At 49.6% G+C, this 17,835-nt stretch overlaps 2 protein-coding genes across 2 annotated transcripts; both read left to right on the forward strand.

Annotated features, from left to right (window-relative positions):
* The first annotated feature begins 410 nt into the window (after window positions 1-410).
* On the forward strand, window positions 411-2,412 carry LOC135375612 (uncharacterized). The gene is made up of 2 exons (XM_064608284.1): window positions 411-1,112; window positions 1,177-2,412. The coding sequence occupies exons 1-2, from the start codon at window positions 411-413 to the stop codon at window positions 2,410-2,412; spliced, it is 1,938 nt and encodes a 645-aa protein (XP_064464354.1).
* Window positions 2,413-4,705: 2,293 nt separating this feature from the next.
* LOC135375613 (uncharacterized protein K02A2.6-like) lies at window positions 4,706-8,647 on the forward strand. Its single transcript, XM_064608285.1, has one exon. It carries the CDS (start codon window positions 4,706-4,708, stop codon window positions 8,645-8,647), a length of 3,942 nt encoding a protein of 1,313 aa, XP_064464355.1.
* Window positions 8,648-17,835: the final 9,188 nt, after the last annotated feature.

Raw genomic sequence — 17,835 nt, forward strand, 5'->3', positions numbered from 1 at the left:
TAATCGTCTGTCTTAAAAGTACCGCAAACATTTTCACCAAAAATTTGTTACTTCCTCCTATCCGGTATTTGTTTCCTTACAGCAATCATACATTAGGTTTATGAATACATTATTCGTCTTGTACGTTGGTATTGGCCTTCAAGCCGTACTTGAAGCCAGCATCGGGCGCTGGCCGAAGCCGAAAGCCCCTGTTTATCCTGTTCTTTCGTGGAAAGCCGTCGTAACCGTGTTACTTTTTGCATGCTTCGACAAGGATGTCTGTCTTCTATTGTTCTAAGTGTCCGTTCTTTGCTCCGGACTATAAAGATGTCTTGCGTCATATTGGTGTAGTCCATTCACATGAACCTGGTTTCCACGTTACTTGCGGCCTTCAGGGCTGCTCACGAATGTTTCAAAAGTACAGGACCTTGATGACGCATGTCAAACGCGACCATCGCATGGATATTGATGTTCACGAAGGACATGAGCATGGTGGTGTGGATGATGACGTGAGAGCTAACTTTGATTACAGCATGGAAGTTGGTGAAGAAGCGCAAACGAGCGGTGCACCGCCACATTCGTCCTCGTTCAGTGCGGAATCAACATCAGAGGAATATCGTTCACAGGATCCAACTGAAGATAACTTTTCCGACTCCAGCTCGTTTTTGAGACAGATGCGTAAGCACATCGCTATGCTGTACATGAAGGCAACGGAGGTACACAGGATGCCACGCACCGTAATGATGAACCTATTCGATGACTTCCGGATCTTTCTGGAACTCTGTCATGGTTTTGTCCAACGTCGTTTAAGACATCTTGCAGCGGAAGACATTCAACGAGATGTGTATGATCAGCTTGTGACCCTCCTCTCAACCGACTTCTTGGATATGTTGTCGTCACCAATCAAGAGCAATCACATGTACACAAAATATGTGAAGGAATCACTGCCGTACACAGAGCCTCAAGAGCTCCGTATCAGTGGAGTCCCCCAACGTCACACTTTGTACTATGTACCCATTGGCAATGTTCTGAAAAGTATGCTTACTTCTGATGATGCAGTTGATAATGTGCTGGGCACATGTCACGAGCCTAGAAGCCATGATGTCCTCACCGATGTCATCGATGGTGACTATGTGAGGGAGAAAGCAATCTTACACAGTTCTGATGTGGATACAATCATCATTGTTTTGTACACAGATGAGCTGGAACTTGTCAATCCCCTTGGATCAGCCACCGGTGTACATAGGGATTCTTGCTGCGTATTTCTCAGTACTCAACTTGCACCCAAAGTATCGATCAAGGCTCAGTGCCATCCACCTGGTTATGCTAGTCAAGTACGCGCATGTTAAAACATTCGGGATCGAAAAGGTACTTGACCCACTTATCAAAGACATTATGAAGCTGCATGAAAGTGGGATTGAAGTTGTTTGTGATGGGGCAACAAAACGGCTCATAATTTTCCTTTTGGGCATCGTTGGTGACAACCTCTCACTTAATCGTATTGGTGGCTTCAGCAGCTCGTTCGGAAGTGGACTTTTCTGCAGGTTTTGCTTGACTGATTCCAAACGAATAAATGAGGTCACGAGCGAACGTGACTGCAATGTACGTACAGCACCTGCACATGAAGAGCATGTTGCTGCTGTTGAGGCTGACAGCACAAAGTCAAAGATTTGTGGCGTGACTGCGAGGTCACCGCTGCTACAAATTCCAGGCTTCGATGTCACACAACAGCTGTTACCGGATGCGATGCATGACATCCTAGAGGGCGGCATTGCGTTTGTCCTCAAGCATGTGCTGAAGTCACTTGCGGTCTCAGAAGTAATCACTGCCACCAGCCTCAGTATTGTAAGCACATTTAAGTATGGCTTTCATGACTCGAAATCAAAGCCTGCTCCGCTGCCTGCATCTTTTTTGACTCCAACCGGTAGCCTCCGAGGTACGGCAAGTCAGAAATGGTGTTTGTTTCGCTTGCTGCCGCAGATGATTGGTCATCTGGTGCCTGAAGGGAACCCAGCCTGGGCAGGGTATTTGCAGTACCGGCATATCGTTGATATTATCCTGGCGGGCAAAGTTCCGAAAGACAGCACTACATACCTCGAAGTTGAGATTGAAGCCTTCCTGAAAAAGTTTATGGAGGTCTTCCCGGACAAGAAGCTGATTCCGAAGATGCACTTCCTTGTGCATTATCCTCGGTTTATGCGCATGTATGGTCCACCACGAATGTTTTGGAGCATGAGATTTGAATCTAAGCATTCATACTTCAAGAACATTGCTACAAAGTCTAAATCATTTGTCAACATTTGCAAAACAATGTCGAACAGAGGACAACTACTCCAGTGCTATGAATTCTCTGCACCAACTTTTGCAAAACCACTTGTGGCCGGCACTCAGAAATGTATGCTGTCATCAGAACTCCCACAGGCGGCGAGGTAGATACTCCCAGATACTCTCGTTCAAGGCGCAAGCTTTGAGAGTGTGCAATCAGCAAGCCTTGACGCTAGTGCGTTGGTGATATTGTGTTACTGTTACTGTTGTTAATGTTGTTATTGTGCGTTGGTGATACAGAGTTGGTGATATGTACTGTGTTGGTTGGGAAGAAGAGGCTCCCGTCTTTGCGCAAGTGTTTCTGATGTTAGTTCACAGCGGAACACTTCTGATTCTTGTTCAGTTGTTCGACACGCTCCAGTTCAATGAACATAGGCACAGTTATGAGGTGCAACGCTCAAGTGTGTACAGCCTTTGTGGCAACCACATCAGTCTGATAACGACACCGGAGGGAACCGGTCGGGACGTGGGGGCGTTCCCCGATGGATTTAAAAGCCGCACAAAAAGGGAAGAGGGGCAGTCGGTTTTGCTGGGTGCAAGCCGAAGGTCTGATTCTGTCTGAACGGAAAATAAACTTGGTATGTGTTCTGATTGAATCTGTTGTGCTGCTTGTTCCTTCGCGCACGGAACGGACGGGCTGACGCCCCGAGGTTGTGGGAACTTAGGTTTCCACAACTGGCGCCCAACGTTTGGGGTTCGAGCTCGTTCGTCCCGTGGCGGGGAACACGCGGCACTGTGAGTTTGCGTAGCTGAGTAGATCGTTGTAGTTTGTAGTTTTTGCTGTTAGTTTTTTGGGTGTGCGTTCTTGCGTGTGTTTGTTTTTCTTTGAGTTTTTCAGCTCCCACCCGGTGGACGAGCCCTCGGAGCTCATGGCTGACAAGGCGAAGGTGCCCGCGCCGCAGTCAGACGCCATCGCAACGGCAGAACTCCTGTCACGCATGACGGAGTTGTGCTCGTTGGTGGTTCAACGCCTGGATGCCGGGTCGGTTTCGCCGCCGCAGGCACAAGCGCCTCTACGACTCAACTTTCCGGTGCCTACCTTCTCAGGTTACACCGATAAGAAGTCTGTTGCCGATTTCCTGGATGACCTCACCGCCTATCAGACGGGTATGGGAATTTCGGACGAAGTCCTAATCCAACGTATCCTGCAGGTTGCCTTGGTCGGAGACGCCGCCCGCTGGCTTCGGTTGCAATCGGAGTTTACGTCCTTTCAGGACTTCCAGGAGCGGTTCAAAAACGAATTTCTTCCCCCGGATTACGAATACCGTGTCCTAGAGGAATTACATAAGCGTACTCAACATCCTGAGGAAAGCTTATCTGAATTCGTTCGGGCATTGCAGGATCTGTACAGCAGAGCGGATCCCACTGCTACGGAAGAGCAGCGCGTCGCACGACCCAGTAAACCAAATATGTCCCAAGGATATCCTGGGGAAGAACTGAATTTGACATTTGGATATCCCAGGGATGTTCGTGAACGTCCCGTTTACGTCCGTGCGACGTCCCTGGGAACAAACTTTCTTCCTCATTTTGCAGTCCTGGGGACATCCTATGAACGTCTCCGTTGGATATCTGGATGTGAATGGGACGTTTACCGTTTCATATCAAATTAGCTTGTATGCTGAGCACTATGCATTATTTATTAAGTTTTTGTTGTCTGTCCACGTTTTAGAAATAGTTTTGGATAAATAATCGACATCTTTTATTTGAGAACGGTATGCAACCGCTGTATACAGCTATGGATACAGCACTTATCGGCAACGCCACGTGACCTTGCGTATCCTATTGTTGTTATGGGAGACCGCTTGCACTCGCACATACACACATATGCGATATCGAGTGAGCACTACCTACGGAGGCCTGTGGTGGCCTCTTTTGGCGTACTGGATGGAGTATATACTGAAATGAGAGTTGTAGGAGTACGTTCAGTAAGTGTATAGCACGGTGAACTACGACTGTAACGGTGAAGACGTCTTGGGAACTAATTAGTTCGTGTGCCAACAACGCCGAAGCATAACCGTTGATACTTTTGGTGTCCCTTTCTCACAAACATTGTGTTTTTAATTCAAACTATCTTCCATGATGTGATTACTCTGCAAATAAAGGTCTAAACCCAAAATGTTTCTCGCTTTGCTTACTGTGATATCTGTAGCGATTACGAGATAGCGTGTTGACGGTTCAAGGCCTTCCGCCGTCTCAGCGTTCCTGATAAAAGGGCGCAGCTTTCTTGTGTACGCGTCTTTTATGTCTGCGACACCAACCTGTCAGTATGCAGACAGCGGTGCTGCCTGTCGTTTTTGTCGAGCAATAAACATTGCTGTTAAGTACGCTTTTGCTGGCTCTCTGCGAATAGAAAGACACTACATATTGGCGACGAAGAAGATGGAGTTTTACGCCAGCATGGATGGACGCTGTTAAAGAAGATATCGTCCAGAAGAAGGAAGTGGTGCCCTACACGGAACCAACGGCAGGGACGAACATGGCAACTATTGGGCAAGTGGAAAATTTTGACGAGACTATCTCAGATTGGATTTCCTATGAAGAGCGACTCAGTTCATTCCTGAAAGTGAACAAGATAGGAGATGGTAGGAAAGTGGATGCGTTTCTCAGCATCATAGGCCCGAAAACGTATACGTTGCTAAAAACGCTGCTCGCACCTGAGAAACCGTCAGACAAAACTCTCGATGATTTGATGAAAGTGCTACGTGATCACTTGTCCCCGAAACCATCAGTGATTGCGGAGAGGGCGAAATTCCACAAATATATACAAGGGGAGGCTCAGACTATCGTCCAATTTGTTGCTGAATTAAAGCGACTTGCGCAGGACTGCAAGTTTGGAGCGAATCTCGAAGAGACTTTGCGAGATCGGTTTGTGTGTGGACTACACCGACTTGATATCCAGAAATGCTTATTTGCTGAGAACGAATCGCTCACGTTTAAAAAAGCCGTAGAAAAGGCGCTATCACTTGAAATGGCGACAAAGAGCGCGTCGGAATGTCACGCGGCGGACACGCCCCCAAGACTGAATAAGATTGATAAACCAGAGAGAAGAAAGAAACGCTTTTGTTATCGGTGCGGCGGCAGCAATCATGCGAGTGAGGCGTGCAACTTTCGAGACGCTGTCTGCCATAGATGTAAACGGAAGGGACACATCAAAAGAGCTTGCCAGTCTGGAACGAAGGTCAAGCCCGCGGGACGACAATCCTTGGGTAATTTGAAGGAGGAGAACGACTGGGTTCAGAATAATCCTGGGGGAAACGCTATCCTTCGACTGGAGTCTCACAAGAATGTTCCTATGTATGCTACCGTTTCCGTCGAAGACGTTCCACTTACGATGGAGATTGATACCGGTGCTGCTGTTTCTGTAATGTCTTTACAACAGTACCAGAACTGCTTCCCACACCTGACCTTGGAACCCACATCTCTACGTCTGCGCACGTATACTGGTGAAGCACTAACGCCCCAAGGGTACATTACGGTCAACGTCAACTACGGAGGTCGTCAGCGGACCCTGCCCCTTCATATCCTGCGTCAACCAGGTGTCCCTCTCCTGGGCCGTAACTGGGTGCATGAGCTGCGGCTAGATTGGGCCGGACTGAACACCATGTCGCTTGACGTCAACACAATTACCGGACAGTTGACCGAGAAGTACAAGCCTCTTTTCACCGAAGAACTCGGAAAGATTAAGGGTGAGCAAGCATGTCTCAAGTTAAAGGAAGGCAGTACGCCACGTTTCTTGAAAGCTCGAAGCTTACCGTTTTCCCTGAGGAATGCTGTGGAAAATGAGATAAATAAATTGGAGAAGATGGGAGTAATATCGCCAACAAGCTGCAGCGCATATGGCACGCCAGTAGTTCCGGTCGTCAAGAAGGACGGCTCGGTCCGATTATGTGGTGACTACCGAACAACGTTAAACCAAGTCCTGGAAGTCGAAAAGTATCCCCTTCCGAGGTTCGATGAGATTTTTGCGGCGCTTGCTGGTGGAAAGTACTTTTCGAAAATAGATCTTAATCGTGCATATCTTCAAGTAGAAGTCGACGAGCAATCAAGTCGGTATTTAACGCTAAATACCCACAAAGGACTGTATAAGGTAAACCGTCTTGCCTTTGGTATTACTTCGGCCCCTGCAATATTCCAGAGAATCATGGATAATATGCTGAAAGACCTGGATGGTGTCATCGTCTACCTAGACGATATTCTTGTTATGGGGAGGTCAGAACAAGAGCATATTCGGAATCTGGAAAGGGTTCTGCAGCGCCTAATGGAACGAGGGGTCCGTATAAAAAGGGGAAAATGCGAGTTTTTGAAGACCGAGTTACAGTACTTAGGACATGTCATTAACGCTGAAGGCGTGAAGCCGTCGAAAGAGAAAGTTGAAGCGGTACTGCGTGCCCCCGCGCCGACAGACAAACAACAGCTTCGCTCGCTGCTGGGAGTAATCAATTTCTACGGGAAATTCCTGCCAGACCTATCAAGTGTCCTGTATCCCCTGCACAGGCTTTTGAAACTAAAAGTGGCATGGTCGTGGAACCAGCAGTGTCACATGGCATTCAATAGAGTAAAGGAATTACTCGCATCACCGCGGGTCTTGGTGCACTACGACCCGGACGCCCCGTTGCAGCTTGAATGCGACGCCTCGGCTTTTGGAGTAGGTGCGGTACTGTCGCACATACAAGAAGACGGAAGTGTGAAACCCATAGCCTACGCGTCACGAACACTAAGTACAGCGGAGGCAAATTATAGTCACTTGGAGAAAGAAGCACTTGCCTTAATATTTGGCGTTAAAAAGTTTCATAGCTTCTTGTATGGACGAGAATTTGTGCTACTGACTGACCACAAGCCACTTCAGACCATATTCGGTGAAAAGTCAAGCACGCCTACTATTGCTGCTGCACGTCTGCAGAGGTGGTCCCTTATTCTAGCAGCATATCGCTACGAGCTTCGCTACAGGGCCGGAAAGGCCAACGTCGTCGCGGATTGTTTTTCTCGTCTGCCGTTGCAAAGGACTCAGGAGGACGACGATGACGAAGTCAGTGCGATCTACTCTTTGGGACTTGAAAGTTTCCCTGTGAACTGCGCAGAAATAGCTAAAGAAACTGCTCGCGATCGAGTACTAAGTGTGGTGGCGGAAGTTATTGCAAAGGGGTGGCCTGCAACTATAAATGATGAGGCACTGAAACCTTATTTCTCACACAGGACAGAGCTAACAATGCATCAAGGATGCATCCTGTGGGGAATGAGGGTCCTGATACCTTCAAAGCTACGCACGAGGGTGCTCGACGAACTCCACTGCGGACATCCAGGAATCGTCAGGATGAAAGAAATTGCAAGAAGTTACACATGGTGGCCACGAATCGACGACGAGCTGGAACAGATGGTAAAACGATGCGACGACTGTCAGGAACAACGCCCTCAACCACCGAAGGCTCCGTTGCATCCCTGGTCCTGGCCGTCGCGACCATGGGACCGTGTGCACCTGGACTTCGCGGGTCCCTTCTTGAGTAAGAACTTTTTAGTCGCGGTGGACGCGCACTCCAAGTGGCCGGAGGTGTTTGTGCTCCGGTCAACGACCGCAGCAGCTACTATACAGTGTGTGCGAGAACTGTTTACGCGATGGGGTATCGCGGGTACAATTGTCACAGACAATGGACCTCAGTTTTGTGCGGAGTCTTTTCAGATGTTTCTCAAGCAAAATGGCGTGAAACACATAACATCGGCGCCCTACCACCCATCAAGTAATGGGTTGGCAGAGAGGTTCATCCGGACGTTGAAAGAAGGCCTGAAGAAAGATCAAAGTCACTCTCTGGAGGTGAGACTGGCTAACCTGCTTTTAGTTTACAGAAACACTCCACATGCCACAACGGCACAGTCACCCGCAACGCTCATGTTGGGACGACCATTAAGAACCAGACTGGACCTCATGAAGCCGTCCCTCGACCTCACCGTCCGACAGAAACAAGTAATACAATCCTTTACCCGGAGTCCCAGAGGCCGCGTTTTTCAAGTGGGAGATCCTGTGCGCGTCAGAAACTACCGTGGTGGTGAGAAATGGGTAATGGGAAATGTTGTTGAGAGAACGGGACCGGTGTCATACAGGGTCAAGGTGAATTGCCAGAATGGTACACTTGTCTGGAGGAGGCACGCTGACCAAATGATAACAGCTGACGTTCCTGCCAAGAAGACAGCCCAAGAAGAATCGTCAGACCTTTTCCCGTCGGTTCAAAGTGGATCAGCTACTTTTGCCGAGAACGCCACCGCTACAGTGGAAACACCACCGTCACCACAGATGGAACGAAGGTACCCTTCTCGTGTACGCAAACCTCCTGACCGCTATCAGGCTACTTGAATTGTTCCATGTACAAGCTGTACATGAGAATACGCAATGATAAATTTTGCATGACAATTAGTATTGTATAAATATTGTTTTAGCCTCGGATGGGCGAAGATGTGATATCTGTAGCGATTACGCGATAGCGTGTTGACGGTTCAAGGCCTTCCGCCGTCTCAGCGTTCCTGATAAAAGGGCGCAGCTTTCTTGTGTACGCGTCTTTTATGTCTGCGACACCAACCTGTCAGTATGCAGACAGCGGTGCTGCCTGTCGTTTTTGTCGAGCAATAAACATTGCTGTTAAGTACGCTTTTGCTGGCTCTCTGCGAATAGAAAGACACTACACTTACGTCACTCCAGTAAGCGTTACGTGTCCCAGATATGTGCGCAAAATGCAACGCGGTGGGGCAATTCTTTTTACATCCTGCAGATGTCCCTGGGAGATACAATGTCGGACGATTTTCAACGTCACCTTGTGGACGTCCAAATAACGTCTGGTGGACTTCCTGGACATAGGTGACGTGTGCGACTTTTCTGGGACGTCCCTGGGATATTTCTGGTTTACTGGGGAGCGATCCGTCAGTGCCACCCGCGCTTCCGGCCCTACTTAAGAGCCCATCGCTTTAAAACCCTTGAGGCGTTGGCCCAGGAGGCTTGTTCAATACAAGGCGACCTCCTGGCAGAGCTCGAATGCCGGCCCCTCCGCCCCCGGAGCTAGCGTTGGAACCGCGCTGCGCGTGGTCCGGAGGAGCCGCCTCGGTCGAACGCCTGCGTGCAACAGGTTTGGGTGACAACCCCCGTAATTCATACAATGCGGAGTCATCCCACCGAGCCCTAGATCCCTTCCTCTATGACAGAGGACGATCCCCACAGGAACGAGCCTTGACAGACCCGTCCTGCCCCGAAGTCGCGGTCAACCTGGCCTGTCAGCTAGCGAAACCCCACGGCAGCGGGAGCGTCATCCTGCGCCTCCGCAGCCACGAGCGCCCAACGGCTGTTGGAATTGCGGCAGCCCTGACCATTTTCGTCGGGAATGCCCTCGACAAAGACCAAACATCCGTAGTGTGCCATCGGGAAACGGTCGCAGCCGGCGTCCATGAATGCTCGCTCAACGACGTCGGCAAGTTGCGAAGAAAGTGAGCAGACGGTTACTATCCGTGGCCTTGATCAGTCAAAAACCAGCTTTGCAAGCGGTAAGATAACGCAAAGAGATGCTTTGGCTCCTCTTGCTTTTTCTGTCCGAGATTACATCGAGGATAAGGAACCAAACATCGCCGTTCGAATTTTGGGTAAAGATTACATCGCCCTTATCGACGCAGGAGCTACGCTTTCCCTTATCGGGGATAGGGTTTACGAGCATTCCGTATCACGGCATGTGGTATTGCAATCCACAGATGTCACTCTTCGTCTTGCTTCCAATGACGCCGTTCCAGCACAGGCTGCAGTTGTGCTCTGGGTACGTTTGGATGGGAGACGACGAAAGCAGCGCTTCGTGCACCTTCCTGGCCTGGCAGTTCCTGTTATCCTGGGCAGAGACTTCATCATCCGGCAGAAGTTGGTGCTGGACCTGCCCAATGGAGGATACGTGTACCACGGCTCGTCGGGATTTTACCGCTTCGCCGCAGCACAGGACCACTGCACAGCACAGCAAGCTGTGGCAGCGTCCGTTGAAACGTCTGGGCTGCCGACTGTCTTGGGGTCATTCCATGGTCCCAAGGAGCAACGCCGTCAGCTTGAACAAGTACTGCGGCAGTTTGACGGAATCTTTACCGAAAAACCGGGTAAGTCGTCTGTGTTACAGCATAGCATAGACACCGGTAACGCTAGACCCTGGCGTTGTAATCCGAGACCATTGAGTGTGCATAAGCGTGCTTTATTAGACGCTGCTCTTGACGAAATGCTCCAAACCGGTGCATTTCAAAAGTCTCGGAGCCCTTGGGCATTTCCTGTTGTTCTGGCTCCGAAACGAGATGGTACGGCTAGGTTATGCGTCGACTACCGTCGACTTAACGCAGTAACTGTAAGGGACTCTTACCCCTTCCCGTCCATTGAGTCAGTCTTGTATTCCCTGGGCAACGCAACTGTGTTTTCAACGCTTGATTGTAGTAGAGGAGTTTTGCAAATCCAAGTTGCCCCGGAGGATGTCCCAAAAACAGCCTTTACGTGTCATAGAGGTTTGTTTGAATTTGTACGAATGCCTTTCGGACTGTCCAACTCACCCGCCAGTTTCCAGCGGTTGATGGATACAGTGTTGGGAGATGCGAAGTACAATTTCGCAATGGCATACATGGATGATGTCGTAGTGTTTTCTAGAAATTTTCAGGAACACTTGGAACACCTCTCAATCGTCCTTGCAAGGATGAATGAAGCGGGCATAACAATCAACCCCCGCAAGGTGCAGTTGGCATCGTCTAGGATCCGCCTTCTCGGCTTTGAGGTGGACAGAGGGACCATCCGTCCTAACAACGACAAGCTAAAGGCGATCACGGACTTTCCGGTTCCCGGTAACGTCAAAGCCTTGCAGCGCTTCCTAGGTATGGTTGGTTTTTACAGACAATTCATTCCTAATTGTGCCGAGCTAGCGCAGCCGCTTAACCAGTTGTTGCGCAAGGACACGTGCTGGAATTGGGGAGAAGAGCAGGAACGATCATTTCGAGCTCTATCACAAGCAATCGCTGATACGGCTAGGCTTTATCTGCCCGACCTTAACAGACCATTTGTTGTGCAAACAGATGCAAGCTATTATGGTGTTGGCGCAGTTCTCTTGCAGGAGCACAACGCTATTCTTTGTCCAGTGGCTTTTGCAAGTCGCACGCTGAATCCGGCAGAACGGAACTACTCCGTGACGGAAAAGGAGTGCTTGGCGATCATCTTCGCTTTCAGGAAGTTCGACCATTACCTGGACGGCAGTATCGTCACTGTCCAGACTGACCACCAGGCACTTTCTTGGCTGCAGCGGCTCCATAACCCGTCTGGACGACTTGCCAGGTGGGCCCTGACGCTACAAGGCTACTCCTTCAACATGGAGTACAGGCGGGGCTCAACGAACGTGGTAGCAGACGCACTGTCCGGCGCGCCTCTACCGGAGGGGGAAGAGGAAGGCACAGAGGCGCTTTCTCAACTTCTGGCAGCAGCACAGGTGGCACGAGACGTATCTTCGTCTTGGGGCACGGTCGTGAGCAGAGAGCAGCTCCTAGACGCTCAGGGAGCGGACGGCCTTTGTCAGCGGGTGTCGCAGTGGATAGCTGAGCAAGACTCGGCGGACACCGGAACGACTGACGGACGGCACGACTCCTATCTGCTGGGCGAGGATGGCATCCTGTTCAGATACATGCCCCAGGCGGATGATGACGACGGCTCATCCCCGTTCAGAGTCGTGGTGCCACGGAAGTTGCGTAAGTCTTTCACACGTTACTTTCATGACTCGGCCTTGGCAGGTCACAGCAGCGGCAGGAAAACTTATGAAAAGTTGTGTCGTGTTGCGACATGGCCAGGAATGAGGCAGGATGTAACAAAGTATGTCCGTACTTGTCCCGTATGCCAGAGAGCGAAACCTCGTGGTGGTTTACCCCCTGGGCGCTTACAGCCTGTTCAGAGCAATAGACCCTGGCAGATAGTTGCTTGTGATGTGATGGGACCATTTCCCCGTAGTCCTAGAGGTAACCAGTATTTGTTCGTGGTTACTGATCATTTCACGAAATGGGTTGAGCTGTTTCCTCTCAGGACGCTGACTTCCCAGAGAGTGTGGGAAAAGTTACTCGACACCTATTGCCGGTTCGGGTTTCCCGCACAGCTGATCACCGACAACGCAACCTACTTTACAAGTAAGGTGTTCTCAGATTCTTGCGCTGTCTTAGGCATTCAGCATAAGAAGACTTCCCCGTATCACCCTCAGGCTAACATAACCGAACGTGTTAATCGGAACCTGAAAATGATGTTGGTTGCTTTTACTAGCCAGCACCACCGTGATTGGGATCTTCGCCTGGCTGAACTAGCGTTCGCTACACGGACGACGAGCAACAGGTCTACAGGATTCACCCCGGCGTTCCTGAACTTGGGACGAGAGGCCCCTTTTCCAGTGGAGAATGCTCTGGGCCTCCGGGATGGTGCTACCCGGCCTCCTTATTCAAGGTTTGCTGAGGACCTCCGGAGTCGACTGGACGATGCAGCCCGGACGGCTCGGGAGAACCTGGACGTCGCAAGGTTGGACCAGGCTCGCCAGTACAACCGTGGACGTCGGAACCTCACCTACAGCGTCGGTGACCTCGTCCTTCGACGGACTCACCCGCTAAGTGATGCCTCACGAGGCTTTGCAGCTTCACTCGCAGATAGGTGGGATGGCCCCTTCGAGGTAAGTGCGTGCTCCTCCGGCCTCACTTACAGGCTTCGTCGCTGCGACACCGGCGAAGAGACTGGGCCAGTTCACATCTCGGACCTGAAGTCTTACCACCTCAGAGACCCTGACGGAGAGGAGCCCGATTTGCAACCTGCCTCCCTCCAGGACCCGGATCCCGTTCCAGGACCTGCGTCCAGCCGCTACAACTTGCGTCCCCGCAGGCGGCGCATGTAGCTGCCACTATCTCCATCGCTAAGCATAGTGCTTGTGATTTAGTGCTTTATTAGTGCGATTTCTGTTGCACAGTTTTCCGCTGTTTTGGGAAGTGCCCTTCGGGCACTTACGGCTTGGGGATGCCCTCTTACCGTGTTCCCTGTACATCTTTCCGTAGGCATCATGCGGCGCTCTTCGGCACTCTCGACAAGGCGACGACCTGCCGAATCCTCCAGACCACGGGATGCACTCGTGCCTTCAGGCGGACACGGCCGCTCCAGCGGCAGGCTTCGTCGGACAGAGTCTTCCCCTCAGCACCACTCTGTCTCGACATGGACTGTAGTCGCCAATGGCCAACCCGTCTCATGGGCTTCACGTACTCGGTGGAACAACCAGCCCCGACCCTTAAGGGGAGATGACCTAACCCGTACTCCGGTTCCGTTCCGAGGGTTGACGCTGGCCGAGCGCCACCCGGCTGATCCACTCCAGCCGCTGACCACGGAGGAGAGAAGGCTGCTTTGCCCAACGTGCCAAGTCCCTGGAGTCCACAGGGCAACTCATCGCAGAGGGCCCCTCCATCAAGCTCGCACCGAGGCCGCTCGCACCGCTGGTGATCTAAGTTCTGCCCTGGCCACAATCAGGCGTCTCAAGCCAGAACTTCTCGCTGAGTCGGGGCCCTCCCGACAACCCATCCCACCTCAGACGGCGCAGGCACCTCTCTCTACTGAAGACATCCTTCTTGACCTCCCCGAGGACTTGACGTCTGTGTAAGCTAAAAGGAGGGGGAGTGTGGCAACCACATCAGTCTGATAACGACACCGGAGGGAACCGGTCGGGACGTGGGGGCGTTCCCCGATGGATTTAAAAGCCGCACAAAAAGGGAAGAGGGGCAGTCGGTTTTGCTGGGTGCAAGCCGAAGGTCTGATTCTGTCTGAACGGAAAATAAACTTGGTATGTGTTCTGATTGAATCTGTTGTGCTGCTTGTTCCTTCGCGCACGGAACGGACGGGCTGACGCCCCGAAGTTGTGGGAACTTAGGTTTCCACACCTTCCACCCCCAGGACAGCATCCAGAGTACAGTGCTATGGACTTGTACAAGTATAGTAGCATCAGTGAGGTAGTTCCACACTTCGAAATGTACGAGCAGGATTAGGGTACTCCAAATGTATAATACACTGTCGCGCAGGCTGTATTCTTGTTCTAATGTAGCTGCTGTTGTGACACATATTAATTTATTCTTGTAAGCCTATCTCATACCATAACTTGGCTGAAAGGGTCGGACATAATAATTGTTATTTTTGCTGCACATTTAAGCGTGTTATTATTTGCTTGTTACTTAATTCCTTGTAATGCTGTTCACTCTTTTGCCTACCAGCAAAGGTTTGCTCCCTGCCACTGATTGCACGCATCACCATGATGAGTATAAAAATTTCATACTCAGCACTTACACTTTCTTTGTATGAACCTTGCATTATTGCATTTCATGGTTTCCCTTTACATTTGCGTTGATTCGGTTATCTCTGTGCTCATAGGTAAAGACATTGCATCATAAGTTGCATGCATATCGAGCATAATGTCGTGCCAGCAGGATAATTCACAGGCTGCAAACTTGACTGCAGACTGTGATCTTCAATGAAAACACCTTTCTGTTTCACAGGCTTCGCTGTGTGCTGAGACTTAAAACACGTACAGGTGACTTTCAAATGTGCAGAAAAGAGCTATTCGTCACTGAACAAACTTGTGCAGCAATACCATGTGCAGTCTGTTACAGTCGTCGAAAAATAAAAACTGTGACAAGGTGCAATGCAAAAATAGTGATTATGTAAACACTGAATCATGACTAAGGTTAATGATACAGGGCTGTGTCCTTAATCGTTCGAAACCGGGCGCTTTAAAGCAGTTATAACACGAGTGGCTTTCCTGCTACTTCATTTGCAGACATGGATACATAAAACGTACAGCGTTTGTAACCTTTTGTAACACAAGTATCCAAAAGATAGGCTTCACTTTTCTTTTATCAGTCTCTTTCTAAGCACTCTGTTTCCAAAAGTAAGAATAACCACAAACCTTTCGTTACGTTTTACGCGGGTTAAAGTACACGCTCCGCGTTTTTCCTCTCTCTCACTTTTCCAAACGCATCTCTATAATACTCCCGTGGGGAGTAATACCTAAGTAACGGGAGTAAAGAATAAAGAAATTAATGTAAACAGAAAAAATGCAGCGGCGCGGCCACTTGGAGGCGAGCCAAGACCGTCCAGGGGGTGTAACTTTGGCTTAAACTCCCTTTCAACTCCTTTTTTTCTCGGAGTGCTGCATGTGAAATCACGTCACGTTAAGGATTGATGTTCGTGCTTGTCGTCACCATGCAACAGACAAAGACTGCAGAGTGTTGCGTACGGGATAACGGCACGAAGGAAAGTAGGAAGTGGTTAGTATGTATTGTCATCAAGCAGGAGAGCCACCTATGGAGGTAGTCCCCGAATTGTTAGTGAGGCGGTTGCCGCGAACGGTGTGTTGTAGTCTGCAAACGGCCACATATCTTCAGTGCTAGCTAGTTATCCAACTTTGCCGGTGTGGCGGAAGCTTAAAGGGACCATAAAAGGAAATTTGACAAGCCCACGATCATTTTTAGTTTGTTCTCCTGTACTACAGCATTCACTCTGTGAAATGTGAAGTTGAAAATGGCTCAAATGCCGATACTCTATATTAACCACGCGCGTGAACGGCAGCTGCCATACGGTCCGCCTCCGACACGAACTGGCCGGGACATCATGCACAGAACATGCGGCTGATTCGTGGACGGGCTTTTGCGAGCAAACTGCAAAATTTTCAAACAAGCTCGCATGCTTCACCATGAAATATGTTTTAATTTGACCTGTAGACAAGATTGTATCTAACCGTTGACACAAAACCCTATGAGAAATGTAATATAGCCGTTCACTGTCAGCATGGTTAGCGGAGCACGTTTTCCTCTTTGAACTTCTTCTTCGTCAGAACATACCTCCGTCGGTGACATTTTACGAGCTGCTGAGTACCGAACGATACATAGACGCTGTGTGTGTCGCATAATCTCTTCCTCCATCGCTGATAATTTGCCTTTCGTCATATTTCAAGTGATTTGGACGGCAGATATACGACTTCATTGTTGTCGAAACCGAAACCATGCACCCACATGGTTCTGCGGGCTGTTCCTCCTCGTCGTTCACAGTTGGCTGGGGGAATTGGATTACGATGACGTAAGCCCGCTTCGAAATCATAGATCCAGCGGTCACGCCCTGCTATTTTTGTCTGATAACTACGCCCCCGTTGTACTGAATACGGTTAAAAGTCGACGTGTGTACGATAATGAGGGATCATGAGAATGGTTTCCTGCAGAGTACTCAGAATTAGCGAAAAACATTTCATGGTCCCTTTAACCATAAAAGTGTGATCTCTAGCGCCACTTAGCGGCACGCAATGAAGACGGCGTTCCACTTTTCAGCAGTGAAATAAATGTTGACCATGGTGCACCCTTAAAAATGACCTTCACAACATAGCACGCTCCTAGTCAACCATCATTCCGAATGACATCGTTCTCTCCCCTGATTTGTTGAAAACGGGAGACACACTTATGCAGAAATGTTAATTGTCACAAAAAGGCGTACGCCCCGTTCTTTCAACTTTTCCACATTTCAGTCAAACAGACATACAGATACAACACGACGAATGCTTAGCTTGATAAACTTTATTAAACGGACTGTAAAGTGAAACATAACTACACTCTAAAAACAGAATTTCACCGCATAGCACACTGTGCGTCAACCATTGCCAAGAATGATAGGGTTATCGCTTCTGATTCGAAGAGAGATGGGGGCGTACGCCTTTTTGTGGCAATTTTCATATATCCAAATTGCCACCAAAAGGAGTACGCCCATCTCTCTATTCGAATCAGAAGCGATAACCCTATCTTTTGTGTCAATGGATGGCTCACAGCGTGCTTTGCGGTGAAGTTCTGTTTTTAGAGTATGCCAGATTTTAAGATACCGCCATGCAAAACTTGGAATTTTGATGGCGCACACAAGACATCTCTCAGTTCTTCATACTTTTCGCACTAATTAAATATTCTGAACACTTTTAGAAACTGATATGGAGGCGATCTTCTACGTTCGCCGCGGGGAAGCGCGGGAGCCCGTCCGGGAGTGGCGGACAGGTACGACGTCATCTTGAAGTACTATACATAACGCATTAGAGACGGGTTACTAATTACTATCAGACACTTTTTGAAAAATCACAGCAACCCTTCTGAAGTTCTGTTTAGATTTTCGTAACCTGTAACCAGTGGAGTAGCCACGGGGGGGGCTAGGGGGGCTCGAGCCCCCCCCACTTACCTGCCACGGGCCGACCCACGCAAATCGTGCAAATCCGAGGAGAGTATAATATATGGGGGGGGGGGGGCGGTGTGACGATGGCGAAAGTTCTTGCAGTTCATGGCGTCTATCTAAGCAGCACTCTTGAATAGTTTGCAAACTATTAGCTTTTCAAAATACTTCCAATCTCGTGACACCACCTCATTGGTCATGACCAGGGTTTGTTACTGAAAATATTATTGTTTCCGGTTCCGGTAACTGAAAAACTCGGCTTTCCGTTCCCGTTTCTGTTTCATTTTCGGTAGGGGTTT

This window comes from Ornithodoros turicata, unplaced genomic scaffold (genome assembly GCF_037126465.1).
Source record: "Ornithodoros turicata isolate Travis unplaced genomic scaffold, ASM3712646v1 ctg00000907.1, whole genome shotgun sequence".
NCBI classification, from domain to species: Eukaryota; Metazoa; Arthropoda; class Arachnida; order Ixodida; family Argasidae; genus Ornithodoros; species Ornithodoros turicata.

What these genes read in the sequence shown, in the direction of transcription:
- LOC135375613 (XM_064608285.1), top strand. Translation starts at nt 4,706, where the DNA reads ATGGACGCTGTTAAAGAAGATATCGTCCAGAAGAAGGAAGTGGTGCCC.
- LOC135375612 (XM_064608284.1), top strand. Translation starts at nt 411, where the DNA reads ATGACGCATGTCAAACGCGACCATCGCATGGATATTGATGTTCACGAA. An exon ending in ATGTCATCGATGGTGACTAT is followed by an intron (nt 1,113 to 1,176) that starts GTGAGGGAGAAA and finishes TTTTGTACACAG; the next exon opens with ATGAGCTGGAACTTGTCAAT.